Source organism: Gorilla gorilla, chromosome 5 (genome assembly GCF_029281585.2).
Source record: "Gorilla gorilla gorilla isolate KB3781 chromosome 5, NHGRI_mGorGor1-v2.1_pri, whole genome shotgun sequence".
Taxonomy (NCBI): Eukaryota; Metazoa; Chordata; class Mammalia; order Primates; family Hominidae; genus Gorilla; species Gorilla gorilla.
Genome location: NC_073229.2, coordinates 175,019,016 through 175,045,248, shown reverse-complemented (window position 1 = coordinate 175,045,248; position 26,233 = coordinate 175,019,016). Strand labels below are relative to the sequence as shown.

Below are 26,233 nucleotides of genomic sequence, written 5' to 3'. Positions count from 1 at the left end.
AGACCTCTGAAAGCTACCCACACCTCAGAGAGGAAAATTCACGAAAGAAGACACACTCAAGCAGGGCAGTACTTCACCCGTGACCCCAAAGAAGGAAAAGACCAAAGAAAACAGCATTGCTCACTGAGCCCTCTTCTCTTTGGCAAGAAATGCAGCTGCTGTTTTGTATACAATCATTTTCTAAATTGAAAGGCATCCTAAAATAGTAGGACTGAACCTTGTTCTCGGCTTACCTGGATAATTGCAAGAACCGGCTTGAAGGCAGGGTTTTTTTCTTGCAATAAACTTAGAACTTCTTTTGAATTCTGAATGACTTCTCTACATTGAGAAAGAAAAGAACATTGTGATTTCTTGGTTAATGAGTAGAAAGGACTGACACAACACATTTTCTCTGAAAGTTCGTTCCTCCAAGTGAAAATAACTAGACCACAGAAGGATGCACTCCAAGTGTACACTGTGGAGGGGGTAGGCAGCATAACAATGAAATCAAGACACTAACACAAGGTAAAATGTGGCAATCCAGTTTTTAAAACATGCAGAGGGAAACAAACTAGATGTTTATAATAATTTTCTAGGGGTGAATTTTTCTCTTGTATTTTCCAAGTTTACTATAATAAAAGCTTTGGGTTTCTACTTTAAATAATCGCTCTCCTCCACCATACTCCGCTGCCATCCTCCCAAAACCCTGAGTATGGGTCCATGGGGAAAGCAAATAAAGTGGGAAGAGGGATGTGAAGACAGGGGATTAGGGGGGTGAAGACAGGGGGCTCACTGTTGGACAAGAAGTGTCGAGACAGGATAAATTCCAGGTCCTGGAATTTAAAGAAGGAATTAGGTAAGGAAGGGGAGGAAAGTTCCAGAAACACTGGAGACCCACTTTGATAACACTATCAAAGCCTCCTAGGGAGAGAGACAAAGAGCTTCTCAGTCCTCTGAGAATCCACAACATAGTCTGCACCTGTACCGCCTAAATGCCCAGCAGCAGCCACCTTCACCTCCCGCCTCTGAGGGAGGTGCCAGCCTGGGGTGAGCAGGCCTAGGTAAAAGTGGTAGAAGGCCTGGCATGGTGGCATGCACCTGTAGTCCCAGCACTTTGAGAGGCCAAGGCAGTAGGACTGCTTGAGGCCAGGAGTTTGAGACCAGCCTGGGTAACATAACGAGATCCCATCTCTATAAACAATTTAGCTGGGCGTGATGGCATGTGACTGTAGTCCCAGATACTTGGGAGGCTGAAGCTGGAGGATCGCTTGAGCCCATGAGTTTGAGGCTGCAGTAAGCTATGACTGCACCACTGCACTCCAGCCTGGGTGGCAGAGCAAGACTCAATTTCTTTTTAAAAAAAGAAAAAAAAAAAAAAGTCCAGGAGCGGTGGCTCACGCCTGTAATCCCAGCACTTTGGGAGGCCGAGGCGGGTGGATCACAAGGTCAGGAGTTCGAGACCACCGTGGCCAATATGGTGAAACCCCGTCTCTACCAGAAATACAAAAATTAGCTGGGTGTGGTGGCAGGCGCCTGTAATCTGAGCTACTCGGGAGAATCTCTTGAACCTGGGAGGCAGCGGTTGCAGTGAGCCGAGATTGTGCCACCGCACTCCAGCCTGGGGAACAGAGCAAGACTCCGTCTCAAAAAAAAAAAAAAAAAAAGTGTTAGGAGCTCAGCTCTTTATGGAACCTTCTGGGATGAGTGACTGCAGAGGCTACCTTCGCCACCACTCTATGATATGTTCTCAGCAGCACATGAGCACTGGGAGCTGGCTTTTCCCCCTCTCACAATAGACCACAGGCGCAGCCACAGCAGCCCCCAGGCTTCAGTGCTAAGACCACCTTTACATTTTGTTTTCAGTCTCCGACAGGGTCTTACACTGCACCTAACAAAAATGCAGGGTGAAGAAGTTCCAGCCAATGCCATCAACGGTACACTGCCAAGAGCAGAAAGGCATCGGGAAGCTTCCCCCAGTTTTCAGAGAGACACAGCTGACAAATGGAACCAGAGGCACTGCAGCTCCCAGGCGGGGCTTTAGGGGAGAGAGCTGCTCAGATTCACAACCAGGACCAGTCTTTCTACTGCCAGCTGGGCCGGAACAGATGGACTGGGTGCAGGCAACTGTCTATAACCTGGGAACATTTCAGTTAGTTTTGTTTGGAAACACTTGGGATAAAGCTACTTCATTCCCAGGGAATTAATTGTATTATTGTGCTGAATAAATGTGACCATATGGGAAAGTTTACAAATCACCTTATAAATAAGCACTAAAATCCATCCATCCAATAATGGGTGACTGAGGCCCATATGCCGCACTCTTTCCAGCCTGTTGTGACTGTTAATTTGGCTATGCTGGGTTCTTATTTTTGTCTGGGTCCAGGAAAGCACCAGAGTGTGGGACCCAAGCGGTTCATGGTATAAGGATCACTGGAGAGTTTGGTAAAAGTAAAGGTTCCAGGCCAGGTGCAGTGGCTCACACCTATAATCCCAGTACTTCGGGAGGCCAAGGTGAAATGGATCACTTGAGGTCAGGAGTTCGAGACCATCCTGGCCAACATGGTGAAACCCCATCTCTAGTAAAAATACAAAAATTAGCCAGGCGTGGTGGTGCACACCTGTAATCCCAGAGCTACTCAGGAGGCTGAGGCAGGAGAATCACTTGAATCCAGGAGGCAGAGGCTGCAGTGAGCCAAAATCATGCCACTGCACTCCAGCTGGGTGACAGAGCGAGACTCTGTCTCAAAAAAAATAACGGTTCCAGTGTTTCACCCTAGAAAGTCTGATTCAACGTGTCTCAGTGGAGCCCAGAAATGCGCATTTTTAACAGAGTCCAGGTAGTTCTGAGACACTAAGTGGAAATACGGCCCAGGATTGGTACTGGGCATTTCATTTACTAGCGTGGGCAGGTCTCTAAGAGTCTCAGTTTCCTCATCTGTAAAACAGGTATACTACAGTGGCTCTTTCCCCTTTTTCTTATAAATGTACGTTTGTTTTTTTCTGTGCCCCAAAGCTACCCTTGAACACTAAAAACATTCATACTAACAGCAATAATTTTCTCAGAAACATTCATAGTCTTGATCCATTCATAGTTGATGAAAGGAACACTTCTTTTTATTTTTTTTGAGACGGAGTCTCACTTTGTTGCCAGGCTGGAGGGCAGTGGCACGATCTCGGCTCACTGCAACCTCCACCTCCCAGGTTCAAGCAATTCTCCTGCCTCAGTCTCTTGAGTAGCTGGGACTACAGGTGCATGCCACCACGTCCCACTAATTTTTGTATTTTTAGTAGAGACAGGATTTCACCATGTTGGCCAGGGTGGTCTCGATCTCTTGACCTCGTGATCCGCCCACCTCGGCCTCCCAAAGTGCTGGAATTAACAGGGGTGAGCCACCTCGCTGGGCTGAAAGGAACACTTCTATAGGTAAGTCGGCAATCGTCAAAAAGTAATTAGACTTTTAAAACAGTTGGGGATGGGGGCTGGGCGCAGTGGCACATGCCTGTAATCCCAGCACTTTGGGAGGCTGAGGTGAGAGGATCACTTGAGCTCAGGAGTTCAAGGCCAGCCTGTGCAAGATAGCAAGACCTGGTCTCTACCAAAAAAAAAAAAAGTTGGGGGGTGGATATGGATAGAAAAAAAAATACAGGCATACATCATTTTTTGTGCTTTGCTTTACTGCAATTTACAGATACTGTGTTTTTCTACAAACTGAAAGTTTGTGGCAACCTGTGTTTTAAGTCTATGGGAGTCATTTTTCATTTTTCCAATGGTATCTGCTCAATTTGTGTCACATTTTGATAATTCTTACAATATTTCAAACTTTTTCATTTTTAGTGTGTTTGTTATGGTGATGTGTGATTGACGATCTTTGATGTTACTGTTGTAATTGTGTTGGCCAAACCGTGGCCATGATGGTTCATGATGGTGTGTGTTCTCACTGCTTCACTGGACTGGCTGTTCCCCCTTCTCTCTCCCTCTCCTCTGGCTTCCCTATTCCCTGAGAAACAACAATATTGAAATTAGGACAATTAGTAACTACAGTGGCCTCTAAGTGTTCAAGTGAAGAGTTGCAGGTCTCTCACTTTAAATAAAAACCGAGAAATAATTAAACTTAGTGAGGAGGGTGTGTTGAAAGCCAAGACAGGTCAAAAGCTAGGCCTCTTGAGCCAAACAGTTAGCCAAGCTGTGAATGCAAAGGAAAAGCTATTGAAGAAATTTAAAAGTGCTACTCCCGTGGATACACAAATGATAAGAAAACAGCCTTATTAGGCCGGGCGCAGTGGCTCACACCTGTAATCCCAGCACTTTGGGAGGCTGAGGCGGGTGGATCACGAGGTCAGGAGTTGGAGACCAGCCTGGCCAACATAGTGAAACCCTGTCTCTACTAAAAATAAAAAAATTAGCAGGGCATGGTGGTGCATGCCTATAATCCCAGCTACTCGGGAGGCTGAAGCAGGAGAATTTATTGAACCCGGGAGGCAGAGGTTGCAGTGAGCAGAGATCACGCCACTGCACTCCAGCCTGGGTGAAAGAGTGAGACTGTCTCAAAAAATAAAATAAAATTAAATTAAAATAAAATAAAATGACAACAAAGGATTTATAAGATTACAGTAGTTAGGCAGGCGCGGTGGCTCACACCTGTAATCCCAGCAGTTTGGGAGGCCGAAGCAGGCGGATCACGAGGTCAGGAGTTCGAGACCAGCCTGGCCAATATGGTGAAACCCCGTCTCTACTAAAAAAAATTAGCCAGGCGTGGTGGCAGGCGCCTGTAGTCCCAGCTACTCAGGAGGCTGAGGCAGGAGAATCACTTGAACCTGACAGGCGGAGGTTCCAGCGAGCTGAGATCGTAGCACTGCAGTCCAGCCTGGGTGACAGAGCAAGACTCCATCTCAATTAAAAAAAAAAAAAAAAAAAAAAAAGATTACAGTAGTTGATATCAAGTACTTGGTAAAGCAGTTGCAGGGTTTGAGAGGATTGACGGCCATTTTGAAAGAAGTCCTACTACTGTGGGTAAAATGTTACCATTTTCTCTGTAGCACTGCTACAGAGAAATCTTCCAGGAAAGGAAGAGTTCCATCTCCATCAATACAGCAAACCTCATTGTCTTACTTTAAAAAACTGCCACAGCCACCCTAATCTTTAGCAGTCACCCTGATCAGTCAGTAACCATCAACATCTAGGCACAATCCTCCACCAGATCACTGGCATTTCTTGGTAATAAAGTATTTTTAAATTAAGGTATATATATATTATATGCATATAATATATATATATGTTTTTTGGGTTTTTTTGTTTTGTTTTGTTTTGAGACGGAGTCTCGCTCTGTTTCCCAGGCTGGAGTGTAGTGGCTCACCACAACCTCCGCCTCCCCACAACCTCCACCTCCCGGGTTAAAGCGATTCTCCTGCCTCAGCCTCCCAAGTGGCCAGGACTACAGGCACACACCACCATGCCTGGCTACTTTTTGTATTTTTAGTAGAGACGGGGTTTTACTATGTTGGCCAGGCTGGTCTTGAACTCCTGACCTTGTGATCCACCCGCTTCAGCCTCCCAAAGTGCTGGGATTACAGTCACGAGCTACCACGCCCGGCCTTATATATGGATTTTTTTTTTAGACAAAACACTAGTGCATACTTAATAGGCTACAGTATTGTCTAAACATAACTTTTATATGCACTGGGAAACTACAAAATTTGTGTGACTCGTTTTACTGCGATATTCCCCTTATTGCAGTGGTCTGCAACTGAACCCACAATATCTTAGGGGTGCCTGCACAGGTGTGTAAAGGAGTTCAACGCTATTACCACCCAAGCTAATAAAACAAAATAGGTTCATGCTCCCTACAACTTGTTATATGTGTAATATTTCATTTTTGGGGGTTACTCATTCCTACAGTGACAAAGCAAGAAAGAAAAAGGAGTCATTAGGCTCAATAAATCCAAAAAGTAGCATAAATGTTTCTAATCAGAGATTTTCATGTCCTTGGGGCAGAAAAATGGCCTTGTGAGCTTCCACTTTGGTTGAGGACAGTGGGAAGGAATGTGAGCTCTCTAGCTAGGTTGCCACGTGTAGCTAAAACTCAGAACTAAGCCATCAGCAGCAGCTTTGTTATTTTCACCATTACTGTGACACTTATACAGAATGTATTATTACTGGCCAGGGGCAGTGGCTCATGCCTGTAATCCCAACACTTTGGGAGGCCAAGGCGGGTGGATCATTTGAGGTCAGGAGTTCAAGACTAGCCTGGCCAACATGGTGAAACCCTGTCTCTACTAAAAATACAAAAATTAGCTGGGTGTGGTGGTGCCTGCCTGTAATCCCAGCTACTTGGGAGGCTGAGGGATTATGGTCATCTAGTCCCATCACCAGGAACAACAGGTCACTATGCTTTTGAGGGAGCTCATTCTTTAATTTTTCTGACCTAATACACTTCGGCTCCTGGATGTCTATTACAGGTGACTTCTAGCTGACGCACACCCCCACCCACTTTGCTCCAATCCTCGGGGAATCAATTTAGGGCTAGAGAGTTTCAGTAAACCATGCACATAACTCAATTGAAAGGTACAATATAGCCAGGCGTGGTGGCTCATGTCTGCAATATCAGCACTTTGGGAGGCTGAGGCAGCAGGATCACTTGAACCCAGGAGTTTGAGACCAGCCTGGCCAACATAGTGAGACTTCATCTCTACAAAAATAAAATTGCAGCCATAAGAAAGGATGAGTTCATGTCCTTTGCAGGGACATGGAAGAAGCTGGAAACCATCATCCTCAGCAAACTAACACAGGAACAGAAACCAAACACCTCATGTTCTCACTCATAAGTGGGAGTTGAACAATAAGAACACATGGACCCAGGGAGGGGAACATCACACACCAGGGTCTGTCAGGGGGTGGGAGGGCAAGAGGAGGGAGAGCATTAGGACAAATACCTAATGCATGTGGGGCTTAAAACCTAGATGACGGGTTGATGGGTACAGCAAACCACCATGGCGCATGTATACCTATGTAACAAACCTGCACGTTCAGCACGTTTCCCAGAACTTAAAGTAAAATAGAAAATAAAAATAAAAGTTATGGTTACCCTATACTGCCATCTATTAAGTGTGTGAAAGCATTATGTCTAAAAAATGTACATACCTTAATTAAAAATACTTAAATGCAAAAATAAAAAATAAGAAGGTCTCACTCCATTGCCCAGGCTGGAGTGCAGTAGCGCAATCTCCGCTCACTGTAGCCTTGACCTCCTGGGCTCAAGTGATCCTCCTGCCTCAGCCTTCTGAGTAGCTGGGACTACAGGCACGCACCATGCCCAGTTAATTTTTTAAAATTTTTTATATAGATGGGTGTCTCACTATGTTGCCCAGGCTGGTCTCGAACTCCTGGGAATGTGATCATCCCACTTTGGCCTCTCAAAGTGCTGGGATTACAGGCATGAACCATGGTGCCTGGCCTAAATTTGTCTTTTCTCTTGTTATAAATGTACCTACTAATAATTTTGATTTGCCTCTAGGCTCACTAAACCTAAAATATTTACTATCTGGCCCATTATATAAAACGTCTGTGGACCCCTGGCTTAGTGAATTGTAAAAATATTGCTGGGTGCAGTGGCTCACACCTGTAATCCCAGCACTTTGGGAGGCCGAGGCAGGCAGATCACGAGGTCAGGAGTTTGAGACCAGCCTGGCCAACATGGTGAAACCCCGTCTCTACTAAAAACACAAAAAAAGCCAGGCGTGGTGGTGCGAGCCTGTAATCCCAGCTACTCAGGAGGCTGAGGCAGGGGAATCGCTTGAACCCGGGAGGCGGAGGTTGCAGTGAGCCGAGATCGCGCCACTGCACTCCAACCTGGGCGACAGAGTGAGATTCCGTTTCAAAAAAAAAAAAAAAAATTAATAGCCACCATTTGCTGAGGGACTTGTCTTGTATGTGACAGTCCTGGGCTATGTATTTTGCATGTGTTCTCTGACATAATTGTTTCCATAACCCCTTGAGGTAAGTACTGTTACTCCTCCCATTTTCCTGAAGGAATTGAGTTTGGAGAACCCAGTGCAGGCCCTAAAGCCCCCTACTAACCGCTTTACTCATCTCTAAGGCAGTCATGGCTTTAAACCTAAAAGTATGCATGAATAGCCCAGGCGCGGTGGGTCACGCCTGTAATCCCAACACTTTGGGAGGCCAAGGCAGTCGGATCACCTGAGGTCAGGAGTTCAAGACCAGCCTGGCCAACATGGTGAGACATCCTGTCTCTACTCAAAATACAAAAATTAGCCAGGCGTGGTGGCGTGCTCCTGTAATCCCAGCTACTCGGGAGGCTGAGGCAGGGGAATCGCCTGAACCTGGGAGGGAGAGGTTGCAGTGAGCCAAGATCGTGCCATTGCACTCCAGCCTGAGTGACAGAGCAAGACTCCGTCTCAAAAAAAAAAAAAAAAAAAAAATGTATGAATAAAACCCACAGATGACCCCAAATCTTGACGCATTCCTTCTGTAACCATTTCACAAGTGCCTATTACATGCTGGGCACTCTCTCCAGGACCTAGGATATAGCACCGAAGAGACAGCTGTCTCATGAAGCTCATATTCCAGGTGGGTGAGACAGACAAGAAATGAACAAAGAAGGAAGTTTCAGGTAATAATCAGTTTACCTAGAAAATAAAACAGCATGACGGGAGGGTTTTTTTTTGCCGCCTATCCTGGCTTCAGACTCTAACCGGTAAGATGAGTCTCAGCAACGTGCAGGTTAAAACCTAATGACCTGACGTGTAATTAATCCCAGCGCTCTTGGGGGCAGGGATGATGGCTTGAGCCCAGGAGTTCCAGACCAGCCTGGTAACAGAGTGGGGCCCTGTCTCTACGAAAATAAAATAAAATAATCCGGGCATGGTAGCGCACACCTGTGGTCCCAGTTACTCTGGAGGCTAAGGCGGGAGGATCGCTTGAGCCCAGGAGGCGGAGGCTGCAGTGAGCCAAGATGGCACCACTGAGCTCCAGCCTGAGCAACAAAGCGAGACTCCGTTTCTAAAAGAAAAAGAAGACAGAGAACAAGGCAAACTAAATAAATGGCCCCTTAAAATCATCCGCCACATAATAAAGAGCCTAGGAAACGTATTTTACTGAGACAGGGGAGAAGGGGAGTGGGGAGGAAAATGGGAGAGCAGAGGGAGGAAGGAAAGGCAGAGAGAAAGGCAAGCAGGCAATGACTAAGAAAGAAGGCTAGAAGGAAAGGGAAGAGGATGTGAATGCAGGAGGTGGTCCGCTGGCCGGGGAAACCGCATCCTGGAACTCGTTCCTAATCCCAGTTCCGAGGGAGGCGGAAGGGGCTTTCTCGCCACCTCCCGGTTGTCCCGAAGGGCTCGCCCTGCAAGGCCCGAGACCCGTGCGCCCCTCTCAGCGAGGGCGGGGAAGGCTGAGGCCCAGGGGCGGGGACCGGGACGCGAAAGGCCCGGCCCGGGGCTCCCAGTTCGCTCTGGGCCCGCAGAGAACCCTGCAAACCCAGCTGCGCGGGGACTCCGTGGGCGCTGCGCGGCGGAGCTGGAAACCAGCGCTGAGACCTCTCGGATTCCCCCGGCGGCTGTCCCGGGGGCCCGGCTCCACCTTTGCCGTTCCGGGAAAAGCGGACGTCAGCCACAGACCCCAGCCCAGCAGGAGGGGCGGCGCGCAGGAAAGGGCGCACAACACCAGGGAGCTTCGCGCGGGCGGCGCTGGGCCCGAGCCCGCCTCTCCCGAGCTCCACATGCCCGCCCCGAACCCCGGGCCAGCCGGCGCGCCAAGCCGCAGCCCCGCCCTCCTCCTGCTCCTCGCCCCCTCCCCTGGTTTCCGCCCCAGCCGCACCGCCCCTTTACCGTCTGGGTCGCGCCTGGCGCGATTGCATCAGAGCCGGCGGCCGGCTGCGCACGTGGAGCCGGGCGTGCGGTCCGTGCCGCTAAGCGCCCATTGGGGATGCCCACGCCCACCTGCGCTGCGGGCGCTGTCGGGTACTGGATCCCCCGTTCTCCGCCAGCGCGCCCGGCCGCAGGCCCCAAGCCCGCATTTCCCGACACACCGCCCGGCACCCCTAACGAGTTGGCACCAAACACTCGCAGCCCCGCGCCCCGCTCCCCACGGCGGTCCCGGGCGCTCCGCCCCTGGGTCGGGGCCGCAGCCGCTGGAGACCTGGGCCAGGGCCAGACCCGACACTCACCTGACGATGGAGTCCCGCGCCGCGGGCGTTCGGCCGCCGGGGCTGCAGCTGCTCCGGGCCTGGCCATCCTGCGGCCGCCGCTGTCCAAGCAGGCCCTCCCGGCCACCGCCGCCGCCGCCGCTGCTAGCGCGACAGGGCACACGGAGGCGGCGCGGCGGGACCGGGGGCTGGGGCGGGCGGCGGAGCTGGCGCAGAACGAGCGGCAGACGCGTGCCCATGGCGCGGGACGGCTGGTTCTCAGGGGACACGGAGCTGCGGCTGCCGAGGGCGGCGGGGCGCGTGCCAGGGGAGCAGACGGCGGCGACGGCGGCGGCGGCGGCGGGAAGGACCTGGCGCTTCCTCCTCGTCCCAGGGGCCCCTAGGGGGCACTGCACCCGGCGGCCGTGACGTGCGGAGGGCGGGGGCCTGCGAGCCGCCGGCCGGGATGTCACGGCTTTGGGCACTTTCGTTTGGTAAGCTGTACCAGACAGAGGGTGGGGTGCGGAGTGGGACTCAGACTCTGCCCTGAGACTCAGCCTCCCTCCCTTGAGCCTGAAAGGCCGAGGTGACCCTTGGTACTCAGGGCGCCAAGTTTAGACGGGAGGGCTTGGATTTGCTGTACTGGAGGTGGCCTGAGGATAAGAGGCTTTGTAACCTTAGGCAGGGGCACTTAATCTCGGTGAGCTTGCGGGGCTTCGTCAGTACCACAGAGATAACAATGCTCTTCTTAAAACTTTGAAAGGATTTTATAGTCCTGATTGGTTCCAGGGCCCCTCCAGGGGACCCACGTCCACAAATGCTCAAGTCCTTGGTAAAAAAAAAAAAAAAAAAAAAAATAGTGTTTGCATATCACGTACACACATCTTCCCATCATAAACTTTAGGTCATCTCCACATTCCCTAAGTCCTCACCTAACATCATGGAGGGGTTCTTGGAAACTGAAACTTTAAGCCAAATGACTGTAAGGAAAACAATTTGACCACAGGCTAATTGATATGAGTGAAGTTCCTACAACATATCTGTGGTCACAAAATCGCCCCTAAACTTCGAAATAAAGACCAAAACACTTCTAATATTAAACATTGAAATAAGTGTGAGCCATGCATATATTTAAGAAAGATTTTTAGCTCACGCCTATAATCCCAACACTTTGGGAGGCTGAGGTGGGCAGATCACTTGAGGCCAGGAGTTCAAGACCAGCTTGGCCAACATGGCGAAACCCCATCTCTACTAAAAATACAGAAAATTGGCTGGGTGTGGTGGCGCGTGCCTGTATTCTCAGCTACTCGGGAGGCTGAGGCAGGAGAATCGCTTGAACCCAGGAGCCAGAGGTTGCAGTGAGCCGAGATCATGTCACTGTACTCTAGCCTGGGCGACAGAGCACAGCTCTGTCTCAAAGAAAAAGTTTTTTTTTGAACACCCCCTATCCCTCTCGCTTAGAGAAAAATAAAGATTAATAAAAGTGAGATCATTTTTACCGGCTTATTCCAACTCAGGGCACCTCACAGGGTGTGCTCACACACACCCACACTCACACTCGGATCGTGTAGATGCACCAATTTACCTAAAGTGCACTGCACGGCTTTGGGATGTGACAGGACACCAGAAGACAGAGAGAAAATCCACACAGACATGGATAAAACGTGACAGTGGACCCAGCCAGAAATCTATTTTTTTCTCATCATTATAAGAAAACCACTGAGCAAAATGATGAAATGATGTTATTCCAGGACCTGCTGTACTTATAATACCTAATACAATGTAAATGCTATGTAAATAGATATTACACTGTACTTTTTTATTTCTATGATTTTTTATTGTTATTTTTTGTTATTGTAATTTTTTCAAATATTTTCAGTCCCAGGTTGATTGAGGATACAGAGGGCTAGCCATAATTTCCAAGTAAAGTGGATATCAGATTGTAATTTTATGATTCCCAAGTGAGGGTCAAATTGTTAACTTTATATTTTTACAACCTTATACCTTTATACTCTTATAATTCCCAGATAAGGTGGGAATAAAACTAGTCCAAGTTACAGAGATTGGTTTTCCATTAGCCAAGCACCATACTGGGACAGTGCTGGAAGGACCCCTCATACAATCCTAACAAAAGTAGGGAATTGAGAGCTATTGTCTTGATCTTCAACCTTTGGAAACTGGGGTCCAGAGAGGCCCATCTGTTTACTGGCAGAGCTGGGAGATTGAGGCTGCAATGAGCTGTGAGCGTGTCACTGCACTCCAACCTGGGCAACAGAGTGAGACCCTGTCTCAAAAAAAAAAAAAAAAAAAAGGCTTCCTGAAGAAAGTGAAAGAGGTGGCAGCTGGAGGCAAGACCTTAGCAGTTGAGCTAAGGGAAGGTCAGCTAAGGGAAGGAAATGAGCTAAGGGAAGGTCAATGTTGGAAAAGTGGGAATGTTGGAAATGAAGGAACAACATGAGTAAAAGTCTGGAGTAGAAGAGAGCATGATGAATTTGAGATACTGAGAGCTGTTAAGTCGAGTGGGGAGGGCAGGGGAAAATGAGGAGCAATGGCAAGTAAGAAGAGCTAGGCAGGGCCACGTTGTGGCAGGTCACGAAACCATTGCATTGCATTTTTTTTTTTTTTTGAGATGGAATCTAGCTTTGTTGCCCAGGCTGGAGTGCAGTGGCGCAATCTTGACTCACTGCAGCCTCCACTCCCAGGTTCAAGCAATTCTTCTGCCTCAGCCTCCCAAGTAGCAGGGATTACAGGCAACCACCATGCCTGGCTAATTTTGTGTTTTTGGCAGAGACGGGGTTTCGCCATCTTGGCCAAGCTGCTCTTGAACTCCTGACCTCAGGTGATTTGCCCTCCTCGGCCTCCTCCCAAAGTGCTGGGATTACAGGGGTGAGCCTCTGCACCCAGCCCATTGCATTGCATTTTGAAAGCAGTGGAAAACAACTGAAGGATTTAGAATTAGGAGAGTGGCAATCTCAGATGTGTGTTGTAGAAGGATCACAGCAGCGACAGCGTAGACAATAGAAAGTGAAGCCAGTAGACAAATCTGAAGACTGTTGCAGTAACAGGAGAAGAAACGATAAGTTCCTGAGTATATCCTTGACCAATGGATTGGTGAAAAGTGGATGGATTCATGAGATAAGTAAGAGGAACCATTGGTAGCCTTTAGGATTTGATTGATTTAGAGGGTATATGGAAGGAAGTTGTCAAGGATGAAGCCCCACTTTCTGGCTTGAAGTATAGGTGGTGCTATTCCTAGAGGAAGACCAGAGGAGAGAAGCAACAGCCTTAGCCCTATCAAGATTGGCGTGCCTATGGGATATCAGAGTGGAGATGTGGAGTAGGATGTTGGATCCATGGATGTATAGCTCAGGAGAAAGTTCAAAAATGGAGATATAGATTCGATAACCATGGTTATGGGTAGTAAGATCACCGAGAGAGTGTATAGAATACAGGAGGACCTACAATAGCACCAAAAAACACAAACAAGAAAGAAGCAGAGGAAGACAAGGCCACAAAAGAGACTACGGAAGGAAAAACAGTAGGAGAAAAAATTAGAAAGTGGGCCGGGTGCGATGGCTCACACCTGTAATCCCAACACTTTGGGAGGCCAAGGTGGGGAGATCACCTGAGGTCGGGAGTTCGAGACCAGCCTGACCAACATGTGATGCCCCTCCACACCTGTGGGTATTTCTCATCAGGTGGAGACGAGAGACTGAGAAAAGAAATAAGACACAGAGACAAAGTACAGAGAAAGAACAGTGGGCCCAGGAGACCGGCGCTCAACATGTGAGGACCTGCACCAGTGCTAGTCTCTGAGTTCCCTCAGTATTTATTGATCACTATTTTTACTATCTTGGTGAGGGGAGTGTGGCAGGGCAACAGGGTGATGGTGGGGAGAAGGTCAGCAGGGAAACATGTGAGCAAAGGAATCTGTATCATGAATAAGTCCAAGGAAAAGTACTGTGCCTGGATGTGCATGTAGGCTAGATGTATGTTTCCCTTTACACAAACATCTCAGTGTAGCAAAGAGTAACAGAGCAGTATTGCTGCCAGCATATCTCGCCTCCAGCCACAGGGTGGTTTTCTCCTATCTCATGATCAGCTTTACCCTGAGACATTTCATTCCCAGGGACGTGCAGGAGACAGAAACCTTCCCCTTATCTCAACCGCAAAGAGGCCTCCCTCTTTCACTACTCCTCAGCACAGACCCTTCATGGGTGTCGGGCTGGGGGATGTAAGGTCTTTCCTTTCCCATGAGGCCATATCTCAGGCTGTCTCAGTGGGGGGAAACCTTGGACAATACCCAAGCTTTCTTGGGCAGAGGTCGCTGCACCTTTCCGCAGGGCATTGTGTCCCTGGTTAATAGAGAATGGAGAATGGCGATGACTTTTACCAGGCATACTGCCTGCAAACACATTGTTAACAAGGCACAGCCTGCACAGCCCTAAATCCATTAAACCTTGATTTGATACAGCATGTTTCTGCGAGCACATGGTTGGGGCTAAAGTTACAGATTAACAGCATCTCAAAGCAGAACAATATTTCTTAGTACAGATCAAAATGGAATTTCTTATGTCTTCCTTTTCTGCATAGACACAGTAACAATCTGATCTCTCTTTCTTTTCCCCACATTCTCCCTTTTCTTTTTGACAAAACTGCCATCGTCATCATGGCCCGTTCTTGATGGTCGCTGTCTCTTCGGAGCTGCTGGGTACACCTGCAGACTAACAACAGACAGAACAGGCACACAAGGATTAATATGAAATTTACAATAGTGGAACTTCTGGTGGTTTTAACCCAAGTGACCGGGTTAAGATTTGTGAGGCCATCAGTAGTTTCTGCAATTGTCTCAGTTCCTGGCACCAAATTTAAATGGGCTTTTGATGCCTCAAAAATGTGTTCTTTTAATTTTGAAATGTCTGAAGTAAGATTATCTTCTCTTACTTGTAGATGGCATCTAACCATGTCCCAGTGAGGCTCAGACTCATTACAGGCTTGGGGTGTAATACAAAAATCTGATGTATTCCAGTCACGCTGTAACTGAAAACGATGTTCCAAGCTCACGAGCCTATCTCCCATCCAAATGACATTTTGTCTAAGATCATTAATCTAATTTGCCAATTTTTGATCAATACCAGATTGTGAATTCCACAATCTTGTAGAATTTTTTTTGCCAATTGTTAACAAAGTGTACCGTCCGAACAGAAGAGTGCAACGCAACTCCTGCCACAGCGGCCGTAACTGTGACTGCACTTAATCCCGTAATCACCGCAATCAAAGTAAAAATGAATCTTTTGGATCTATTTAGAACTCCTTTTAATACTTCAGTTAAAATATGGACAGATGGCGAAGCCTCCTACAGTTGGTCCATGGACACACGGATCCACATGGCCTCTCTTGCTCTCACTGGTAGAATACAGTGCTGCCAATTAAAAGTTGAATCAATGCAAGTAAACAATCTACAATTTTCACAGGTTATAGTTTGGGAATCTGGGTTAATAACTATTTTTCCTACAACTAGCATATAAGGGGGCTTTACACAAATTTGCAAAGGAATTGTCAGACTGGAATTTAGGTCGATAGTATAAGATGGCTTACTGTCTCTTGTTTTTATAGCTTAATTTCCAGACCAAATTCTAATGTGGTGCGAGGCCACAGTAAGCTTCCAAAGTTCCGGACGCTTAGGACCAGTAACAGGACTAACTAACTTTGGTCGAGGTGATGAGATTCCCTTTTCACCCCATTCCCAAGGGTAGAGAGACTAACCTTTTATACTTATTTTTATCTAAACCTTCTGTTAAGTCACTGTCCACAGTTGGACTCACATGTGCACTGGGACACGATTGAGTTTGTCCTGTGCAATTGCAGTAGAATTGACCTCGAGGTGCCCAATCTATAATGGTTCCGAATTCATTGTTTTGTAATATCGCCGCCCTATCAGCCACACATTCTTCTCAAACTAAACCTTCTGGGCCTTTTGATCCTTTGGGAATTTCTTTGGGGCAAGGCTTCCCCTTAGGCCTAGATTTTAATCATCTTTGATAAGAAGGGTCCTGCAAATAATTTACCTGTGGCCTGAGTGACATTCCACTTACCCTGTGATAAGTAAATCCACTGGTGGCACTGACAGTAGGTACTTCTACCAACCAATTTTGGGTTGTAGGCATTAAGCATCCTGGTGCCTTCCCCAGGCAAATAGGAGGATAACAATACCCAGTGGAAATAATCATCATCATTCCTTCTTCCTCGGGTTGGGCAGGGCAACGATCATCCGTGGGGCCAGGTACCCATGCACTGTTATTAACATATACTTCAATAGAATTATCCACCCATGTAACTGCCCGAATTAAGGGCAGGAAAGGCACATAGGCCCAGTAAGTATAATTAGCTGCGGCTGCTCCTGCAGACATGGGAAGACTTATCAAGCAGCGTATTCTCTGGAGTTCGTGTCACCTTTATGAATGTACTTAATGCCACTGAACTGTATATTTAAAAATGGTTAAGATGGTAAATTTTATGTGCATTTTACCACCATCTTAAAAGTCAAGAAGGAGGTGAAGAAACAGCTCACACTGGTGATCTAAGTTTGCTAGAGTCAATTACTATCATTTACAACAAAGCACTCTGTTGTGTACAGTGGTTAAAGTGAACGCAGGTGAAGGTCACTGGCCATGAGCAAGTCAAGAAAATAAGGGGCTGGATGTTGGGAAGGTCATCCATCGAAATATCCATCAAATAGGGATTTTCTAGATATTTTCAAGGTGGTGGTAGTATATAGGAGTGGAGAGTATAGGATGATAAGGAGACTGATTCTGAGCTGTGGGCTCACCTTCACTGAATGAGGCCAATTGGTAAGAAGGTCAATGGATAATAGGAGTCAGGTGACACAAAGATTTGCATTCCAGGCTGGGCACGGTGGCTCATGCCTGTAATCCCAGCACTTTGGGAGTCTGAGGAGGGCGAATCACCTGAGGTCAGAAGTTAGAAACCAGCCTGACCAACATGGTGGAACACCGTCTCTACTAACAATTCAAAAATTAGCTGGGTCCTGGCATCTGCCTGTAATCCCAGCTACTGGGGAGACTGAGGCAGGAGAATCACTTGAACCTGGGAGACAGAGGTTGCAGTGAGTCGAGATTGCGCCATTGCACTCCAGCCTGGACAACAAGAGCGAAACTGCATCTAAAAAAAAAAAAAAAATTTGCATTCCAAATAGCCACCGTGCAATAGTTCATTCATTCATGAGGGCGGAGAAGGAATGGTCTCCAGCCACAGCATGGATCCATGAAGCACTGACTCCACCTCTCGAACTTGGGGTGTTGGATTGTGGGAGAATGAATAGCCTTCCTTTAAGAGATCCCCAGGAGAAACATCCTTAAGGAAGAGCTAAGTGTTAGTTTAAAAAAGAAATGAATTGGCCGGGCGCGGTGGCTCACGCCTGTAACCCCAGTACTTTGGGAGGCCGAGGTGGGCGGATCACAAGGTCAGATTGAGACCATCCTGGCCAACGTGGTGAAACCTCGTCTCTACTAAAAATACAAAAATTAGCTGGGCGTGGTGGCACGTGCCTGTAATCCCAGCTACTCGGGAGGCTGAGGCAGGAGAATTGCTTGAACCAGGGAGTTGGAGGTTGCAGTCAGCCGAGATCACACCACTGAATTCCAGCCTGGCGACAGAGCGAAACTCCATCTCAAAAAAAAAAAAAAAAAAAAGAATTGAGGGAACTGCTTCCATTAAAATATAGGGAATGTAGAGGAGTTCAACATGGAACTTAAAGTGATCCAGAGCACACAGACAGAAGATGTGGGAAGAACAGCAGCAGTGAGAAGGTGGGTCAGGAGGGAGACTAGCCAGGAAGGATGGTCAGAGGAGCAGCAACCCGGGGTAACAGTGTGAAGCCTGGTGGTTTATGTGGCTCCCAAAATGCCAAAGAGACAGACCCAGCAAATACTGGAAGGCTACAAATGTAGACAGGACACTTGGATAAAACAAAGGTCAACATAGTTTGCACTTCTATGGGAATTTGTTCCATGAAAGGGCTGTATTTACACAGCAACCCCCAAATGCAGAAGGAGCCTGGAAACCAAAGGAGGCAGAGAAATCCAATGTGTGGTTTTGGGTGATTTATTAGGGAAATTTACAAACAGAAACGTGGTCTTGGGTGGCTACAAGATAGGTAGATCTCTGCACTGCAACCCCCCAGACCCAGGGCTTATATCTTGGGGAAAAATATACATGCTCTAGAAGGAATGTGTAGGTGGCTACCAGCGTCACAGCCTATGATTTCTGCAACAGCAACGAGGGTTGTTTTGAAGGAAACTTACAGTAAATGGGTGTTTCTACATAAATAATAATACATCAACTCAACGTTTTGGAGGCATTCCCAGACTTGGGATTAGTCAGTGGATTGGTATTTAAAATAAATTCACTCTTGTCCCCACCAAGAGTTTTCCTCTTCAGTGAATGAGGAGGCTTTGTGTAGAAAGCAAAAGTTCCTCTTCAAATCCCTTTAAATCATAAATGTTATTGATATCTTTTCTCAAAACTAACTTTAAGTTTCTTATTTGATAGTAATAACTCTCTGTTAAGCCTTATGTAGCAAAGGTAACAGAATGAGCATACTCTGACTTCAGTATCTGTTAAACATGCTCACAGGCATGTAGTACATTCTATGTCCTTGTACCTTAGTCAGAATATTCGTGCTGGACATGCCCAGGCATGTCCCAGCTTGCAGCCTACCCTCCTCCCTTATTTGGGAATATTATTACTTTTCTAAGTCCTTTCATAAGCAACTTCCTTTTTTTCCTTTGTTCCTCACTGCCTTTACCTATTTTAAAAAGTTTTGAACTGTTAGCCAATCGGGTTTTAGTTTAGATTGTGAGGTCTGGCTCCAGCCAATGGAGTCAGGACACAGCAATAGGGACCTCATGTGTAAGGCAAAAATATTCTAGTATCTTTTTTACTTTGTGGGTACTCCTGGCAGGATTGCTGACAGGCACCACCACCCTTTCTGCAAAGAGTAAAAAGAGTTTCCTGTTGAGGAAACATTTTGTCTAATTGCGGATTCTTCTCTGCAACATCGGGGAATAAGCATTTATTTCCAACACTTTGGTCTCCCAGGAAGGACTACCTGAGCCATGAGTGGTTTGCCGGGCTTGGGGAGAAGCTCTGGTTTGATGCAGCTTTTTCCGAAGCTCCCAGGGAGTGCAGTCTGGGCCTGGTCTGTGATTGTTTAGGCTGGAAAGCATGGCCCTGGAAGGTGCAAGCCTGGTCGATAGGAGTATGGGTAGCATATGCACCAACAATGCTCTGCAAAATCTGTCTTATTATTAATATTAACCAGCGTATGGTACTGCAGGTGAGGCATGCATGGAGACATTTTGTGTCCGGAATTGGTTCCTTCCAGTGGGTTCTTGGTCTCACTGACTTCAAGAATGAAGCTGTGGACCCTCGCGGTGAGTGTTAAAGTTCTTAAAGATGGTGTGTCCGGAGTTTGTTCCTTCACATGTTCAGATGTGTCCGGAATTTCTTCCTTCTGGTGGGTTCGTGGTCTCGCTGATTTCAGGAGTGAAGCTGCAGACCTTTGCAGTGAGTGTTACAGTTCATAAAGGTGGCGCGTCCGGAGTTGTTCGTTCCTCCCGGTGGGTTCGTGGTCTCGCTGGCTTCAGGAGTGAAGCTGCAGATCTTCGCAGTGAGTGTTACACCTCATAAAGGCAGCACATCCAGAGTTGTTCATTCCTCCCGGTGAGTTTGTGGTCTCATTGGCTTCACGAGTGAAGCTGCAGACCTTCGTGGTGAGTGTTACAGCTGATAAAGGCAGTGCAGACCCAAAGAGTGAGCAGCAGCAAGATTTATTGTGAAGAGCAAAAGAACAAAGCTTCCACTGTGTGGAGGGGACCCAAGTGGGTTGCTGCTGGTGGTTCAGGTGGCCTGCTTTTATTCCCTTATTTGGCCCCACCTGCATCCTACTGAGTGATCCATTTTGCAGAGAGCTGATTGGTCCATTTTACAGAGTGCTGATTGGTCCATTTTTATAGAGTGCTGATTGGTGCATTTACAAACCTTTAGCTAGACACAGAGCATTGATTTGTGCATTTACAATCCTTTAGCTAGACAGAAAAGTTCTCCAAGTCCCCACCCGACCCAGAAGCCCAGCTGGCTTCACCTCTCAATTTCCCCTTTAAACAGGACGCCCCAACTGCTGTTTGGAATTTGGCCGATGACTGCTCTAGCTACTTCCTGCTGGATAGGGGTGAAGAAGGGGCCCTGCAGTTGTGGTGTCCTCCAGAGGGGAACTCTTTAGGCCAGTGGACGGGCCAGCAGGTCGGTCCAGGGGTCCTCAGTAGAAGTTGTTAGTTGAACTCATTCGGAGTTCCATTTGTAAGACCATCTGTAGCTTGATTGCCTTGATTCTAGAGGAAACAAATTTGACAAGAAGGTTAAAAATACAGGGCCCAAAGGCGAGTAACAGCAAGATGGCTGCCATGGGACCTAGAAAGGGGAGAAGCCATGTTGCCCAACTCCAGAGGTTGGTATAAGAGTTTGAAAGGCGTTGTCTGATTTCAGAAGCCTTTTCCTGTAAATGCCGGGCGGCATTTCGTACTATCCCTGACTGGTTAGTGTAAAAACAACACTCTTCCCCTAAGAAGATGCAGACTCCTCCTTTCTCAGCCGTGAGGAGGTCTAGGCCTCAGTGCTTTTGGAGAGTCACTGCTGCCAAAGAGTCTATTTGGGATTGTAGAGTAAGGATAGATTTCGTGATTTCTTGCAAACTGTCTGAGAAATCCTTTGAGAATGTGTGGTAGTAGGATAATGAAGTAGATAAACTGGCTATTCCAGTTCCTGTAGCAGTAGCCATTCCTGACCCTATAAGTAGGGGTATTAGTTGTATGGCTTTGCGCTGACGGACTTGAGCTTTGAGGGGTACTGATAAGGTCTGACTTCCCAGGGCAATATTAATGTTGGGACTTAGAAAGACTAAGGTGCAGGTGCCTGTCCAGTTAGTGGGGAAGCAGATATAGGTCGACATTCCACATAAGAAGAGTATACCTTGGCTGGGTAGACAGAACTGGTTGTGTATGTTAAAAAGGTGTGTGAATTTGTTGTTTTCATTTTCCCATACTCCTAGAGTACTTGCCAAGGTAGCTCCAGTGAGCGGCTGGAAAGGGGTGTTGGGAGCAAACTGAGTGGCTCCCTGTGTTCTATTTTCCCATTGGAGAAAAAAACATTTTATATCTACTAGGAACCATTCGAGAGAGTGATTGAAAGAGGGGATGAGAAGGCATTCACTAGTGGTGGGGGCGCTGCTGCAGGGGGTGCAGGGGTGAATGGTCATGCAGGGAGTATGTTTGCCATTACAAACCCTGGACTGTTTGTTAAGCAGGGAGGAGGTGATGATTTTTGGGGGGCCCCAAGAAGCAGACAAGCCATCTAAATGGAGCTGTTTGGGTGACTCAGAAGTTACTATGATCAGTTGGGGCTTGAAGTTGTAGCGTGTAATTACACTGAAGGGGGAGTAAGTGCCCCAGGGGCAGGCCTGATAACAGGTTGCGTTGGATGCATAAAGGGGCTTGGAAAGTTAAGATAGTATTTGTAGTTACAGGGCCGTGTATGGGCTTTTCATTGCTTGTGTAATAGGTGAGGTTGGAAATGTAAGAACGTAAAAGTTGGATTGCACATCCTGTTAGGGTATTCTTGTTCCTATCAGAGATGGGGAAGTTGGCTAATGACTGCATATTTAAAAGTCAGAAAGGGTCTTTTCCTTCATAACGAGGGTGGTAGGTTAATTTGGTAAAGACCCAGTTTTTTGCAGGAATGGGAGTGGCAGTGTAAGCAGAGGTTGATAGAGAGATACAAAGCCAACAGTCATTTGCCAGGGAAGGACTGGACTGGTTTAACAGAGAGTAGGTTAAGTTGAGAGACTTGTAGAGGTGATTAGGAGCTAGTGGAAGGGGAGGGGCAATTGTATGAGGTATCCAAGGAAGCAGGAGGGATAGATAGGCAAAGAGTAAATAGGAAGGTAAAGAGGGTGCTCTGGAAGACGAGATCATTTTATCCAGTCTGAGTTAAAGGCAGGAGGAAATTGCTGTCAGAAGGAAGGAAGATAGAAGGTTGATGTGATTAGGATTTTTCTCCCAGCAGGAGCTACAGTATACAGTCCTATCGCAAAGAGTATGGTTAGTATGCTGCTTAATAATATGAAGAAATAGTAAAAGGATTCCATTAAAGGGGCAAAGAGAGGTGTTAAAGATTATGTAGGTTTTCACTTATCTTTTTTAAGGAGAAAGGGATTTTTCTTCAGGATCAGTGGTAGGAGCCTTTTTAGTCTGGGATGTTTCCTTCCGAAATAGGAGATGCAAGTCCTCCAATGGTTCGCAGGTGTATCGAGGCTGGTCTGGCTTATCTTGGGACTCCTGAGCTGACAGTCCTGCAGGTTCCTCAGGGGATGTCCAAAATGTAACTCGGGTGTGGTGAATCCAAGATTCCACTCCTGCCACCTTAACTGCAGTGGGGTTAGAGAGGATTACCGAGTATGGTCCTTCCCACAAAGAGTCCATAGATGGGGAGGTAGAGGGGTGAGATTTCACCAACACTAGATCTCCTAGTTGAAACAACTCTGTTCCCTTTTCTCTGTGACATCCTTCAGGTAGGTTTTTAAGGTTTTGTTGATATTTTGCCAAATAAGTTGTATCTTTGACCAAGTTGGCCATTTCCTGATCAGGTAGGAGGTCATTTGTGAGAAAAGGTCATCCCTACAGCATTTCATGTGGACTGAGCCCCATTTTGTGAGGAGAATTTTGGATTCTCAACAAGGCCATGGGCAAAAGAGTAGGCCACGGGAGATGAGTTTCTTGTGTTAGTTTCCTTAAGTGCCTCTTGAGTGTTTCATTTGCCTTCTTGACCTTCCCTGAGGATTGTGGCCTCCAGGTGCAGTGAAGATGCTGTTGTATCACTAGTGCCCTGGAAACTCCCTGAGTTATCATGTCTTTAAAAGTCGGACCATTGTCGCTCTGTAAGCTTTGCAGAAGCCCAAATCTAGGAATTATTTCATGAATTAGAACTTTAATCACTTCCTGAGCCTTCTCTGTCTTGCGGGGGAAAGCTTCTATCCAATTTGTAAAGGTATCAACACAGACCAACAAGTATTGAAATCCCTTCGACTTAGGCATATGGGTGAAGTCTAACTGTCAGTCCTCTCCGGGATAGTGACCTATTCTTTGTTCCCCCACAGGGGCCTTACGATGGACCAAGAGATTATTCCTTTGGCATACCTCACAGGCTTTGACTACCTGTCGCATGGTCTGGAGGAGATTTGGCCCTGTAAATAGGCATTTGGCCATTTGATGAGTGTTTTCAATACCCATATGAACAGTTTGGTGGAGAGTTTTAAGTATTTTCCACTGGCTGGCTTTGGGAATAAGTACCTTTCCTTCTTCTGTCGTTAACCACCCTGAGGGGAGAAAACTATGAGGGCCATGCACGTGAAAGTCCCCATTCTGTTTCAGTCGGGGAATACTGTGGCTTAATCTCCTGGAGGGGGTTGTTCCATACCAAGGGTCCTTCCGTAGGTATTTCTAATGGGAGGTTCCGCCTGGCAGCAATTTTGGCCTCAGTATCTGCCCAGTGGTTTCCTTCTGCCTTTTCTCCTTCACCTTTCTGATGGCTTTGGCAGTGTAAGACTGCCACCTCCTTGGGTTTTTGCACTGTGTGCAATAACTCCATAATTTCCATGTGGTATTTAATGCGGGTCCCCCAGAGGTTAGAAGCTCCCTTTCTTCCCATATTGCAGCATGGGCATGTAGGATTAGATAAGCATACTTGCTATCTGTATACACATTTATTCTTTTTCCCTTTCCCAGTTCTAAGGCTCGGGTAAGTGCCACTAGTTCTGCTAAATGGGCGCTGGTCCCTGAGGGAAGAGGCTTACTTTCAAGTACAGCTACATCACTAACTATGGCATAACCTGCCCTTCGTATCCCGTTCTCCACAAATGAACTTCCATGGGTATATAGGTTAAGGTCAGGATTAGCTAAGGGGACCTCTAAGAGACCATCTTGGGCAGCATAAGTCTGGACTATAATTTGTTGGCAGTCATGCATGATTGGTTCCCCATCCTCTGGGAGAAAAGTGGCAGGGTTCAGGGCCATGCACGTACGTATTTGAAGCACTGGTCCCTCAAAGAGTAGTGCCTGGTATCTAAGTAGGCGGTTGTCTGATAACCATAAACTTCCTTTGGCACCTAGTATGCCATTTACATCATGAGTAGTCCAGACAGTGAGATCCTTTCCTTGTATTATTTTGATAGCCTGTGACACTAAGACAGCCACCGCTGCAACTACCCTTAAACAGTGAGGCCAGCCTTTTGCTACTACATCAATTTCCTTACATAGGTATGCCACTGGTTGTGGGGTTGTTCCACAAGTCTGAATAAGGACTCCAAGAGCTATCCCTGCTCTCTCTGTGACATATAAAGAGAAGTTTTGTCCTGTGGGAAGGCTTAAAGCTGGAGTTTGTACTAGGGCCTTTTAAGGTTTTGAAGGCTGTTTCTCCCCCTGGTTCCCATTCTACTAGATGAGTATTTGCCCTCTGGGTCTCCTTGATTAGAGTATATAGGGGCCTGACTATCTCACTGTATCCGGGGATCCATAGTTGGCAAAACCCAGTAATTCTAAGGAACCCCCACAACTGTTTTAATGTCTTAGGGTGAGGATGAGCCAGTATAGGCTGTATTCGTTCTTTGCTGAGGGCCCTGGTCCCTCTGGCTAAGATCAGGCCTAGATATTTGACCTGTTGTAGGCAAAGCTGGGCCTTTGACCTAGACACCTTGTACCCTTGATTAGCTAGAAAGTTCAAGAGATCTAGAGTGGCCTGCTGGCACGAGGCTTCTGAACTTGTAGCCAAAAGTAAATCATCCAGATACTGAAGGAACAGAGTGCCTGGACTTGAGACATGGCCTAGATCTTGGGCCAGTGCCTGACCAAACAGATGAGAGCTATCCCTAAAACCTTGGGGCAAGACCGTCCACGTAAGTTGGGACATGTGGTCTGTGGGATCCTCAAAGGCAAAGAGAAACTGGGAGTCAGAGTGCAGGGGAATACAGAAGGCATCCTTGAGGTCCAGAACAGTGAACCATTCTGCTTCCTCTGGTATTTGAGAGAGCAGGATATAGGGTTTGGGTACAACTGGATATAGAGGAATTACTGCCTCATTGATGAGTCTAAGATCTTGCACTAGTCTCCACTGACCGTTTGGTTTTTGTACTCCTAGAATTGGGGTGTTGCAGGGACTGCTGCATTTCCTAAGCCTTGAGCTTTTAAGTGTTTAACAATATCCTGTAATCCTTTATGAGCTTCAGGCCTTAAGGGATATTGCCTTTGAAAAGGAAAAGTGATGGGGTCTTTTAGCCTGATTTGGACTGCGCAGGCATTTTTTGCTCTGAGGGAGGGAAGTGATCTCCAGAGTTGGAAGAGTGATGCCTTTTGTCCTCACTTATATGAATAGGAAGGATACAATTTCTGAAGCTCCCCATATCCTAGCTTCAGGAATAGCTTTTGTTAGGCCCACTTGTCTGAGGAGGTATCCTAAAATTCCAGATAGTATCCCCTACGATGGGGCTTTGGGAAAAATTATGTTTTTCTGATTGGTGAGCCCAGGTGCCTAAAGAAGGTAACAGAGTCCTGGAGTTTGTACTAGAAATCATTCTTATAGGAGAAACTAGAAAAGCACCAGAGACAGGGAGTGGTTTTTAGAAGCGTGACTAGCCTCGGAGAAGAGAGGTGAGAGGGAGTTTGTCTGGCAGGCATTAGGACCCAGGAGGCAAGGGTCAAGGTAGATAGAATAGATGAGAGAGTCTTGCTTGGGCAACATGACTTTGAGAGTTCCACTCATGGCTGCAGGGTCAACCAACTTGTTCTCAGGACCTCGGAGCTGAATGGCTTTCCTCTCTGTCAACCCTCGGCTCAGCCCGGAAGTACAGGAAAAGTGGCAAACCAATGCTCCCAACTCCAAAGAGTGGGGGCTTGTTAGAGAGCCCTTTCCCAGAAATCCTGACATCCATGTCTTTAGTCTGGTGGCCACGCTAGTTGCTTTTAACTGGCTGACAGCTGCCCAATATTTAG

At 47.1% G+C, this 26,233-nt stretch overlaps 1 protein-coding gene and 1 long non-coding RNA gene across 11 annotated transcripts in view; one reads left to right on the top strand and one right to left on the bottom strand.

Annotated features, from left to right (window-relative positions):
* The window catches only part of MTHFD1L (methylenetetrahydrofolate dehydrogenase (NADP+ dependent) 1 like), a 236,490-nt gene extending 225,634 nt beyond the window's left edge, over positions 1-10,856 (bottom strand). The window contains exons 1-2 of one of the 9 annotated variants that reach the window (XM_031012156.3): positions 10,158-10,856; positions 234-318 (exon numbers count right to left, since the gene is read on the bottom strand). In XM_031012156.3, the coding sequence (XP_030868016.2) occupies positions 234-318; positions 10,158-10,375 (303 nt within the window). In that variant the 5' untranslated portion in view covers positions 10,376-10,856. Of the gene's footprint in view, positions 1-233; positions 319-8,622; positions 9,761-9,819; positions 10,088-10,157 lie in introns of those variants that run through there. The other 8 variants (XM_031012157.3, XM_055390853.2, XM_055390851.1 and 5 more) reach the window with 8 other exon arrangements.
* Positions 10,857-17,542: 6,686 nt separating this feature from the next.
* Positions 17,543-26,233, top strand: part of LOC134758783 (uncharacterized) — a 73,230-nt gene continuing 64,539 nt past the window's right edge. For both annotated transcript variants that reach the window (XR_010134400.1, XR_010134399.1), the window contains exon 1: positions 17,543-19,570. This is a non-coding gene — a long non-coding RNA (uncharacterized lncRNA). The remainder of the gene's footprint in view (positions 19,571-26,233) is intronic.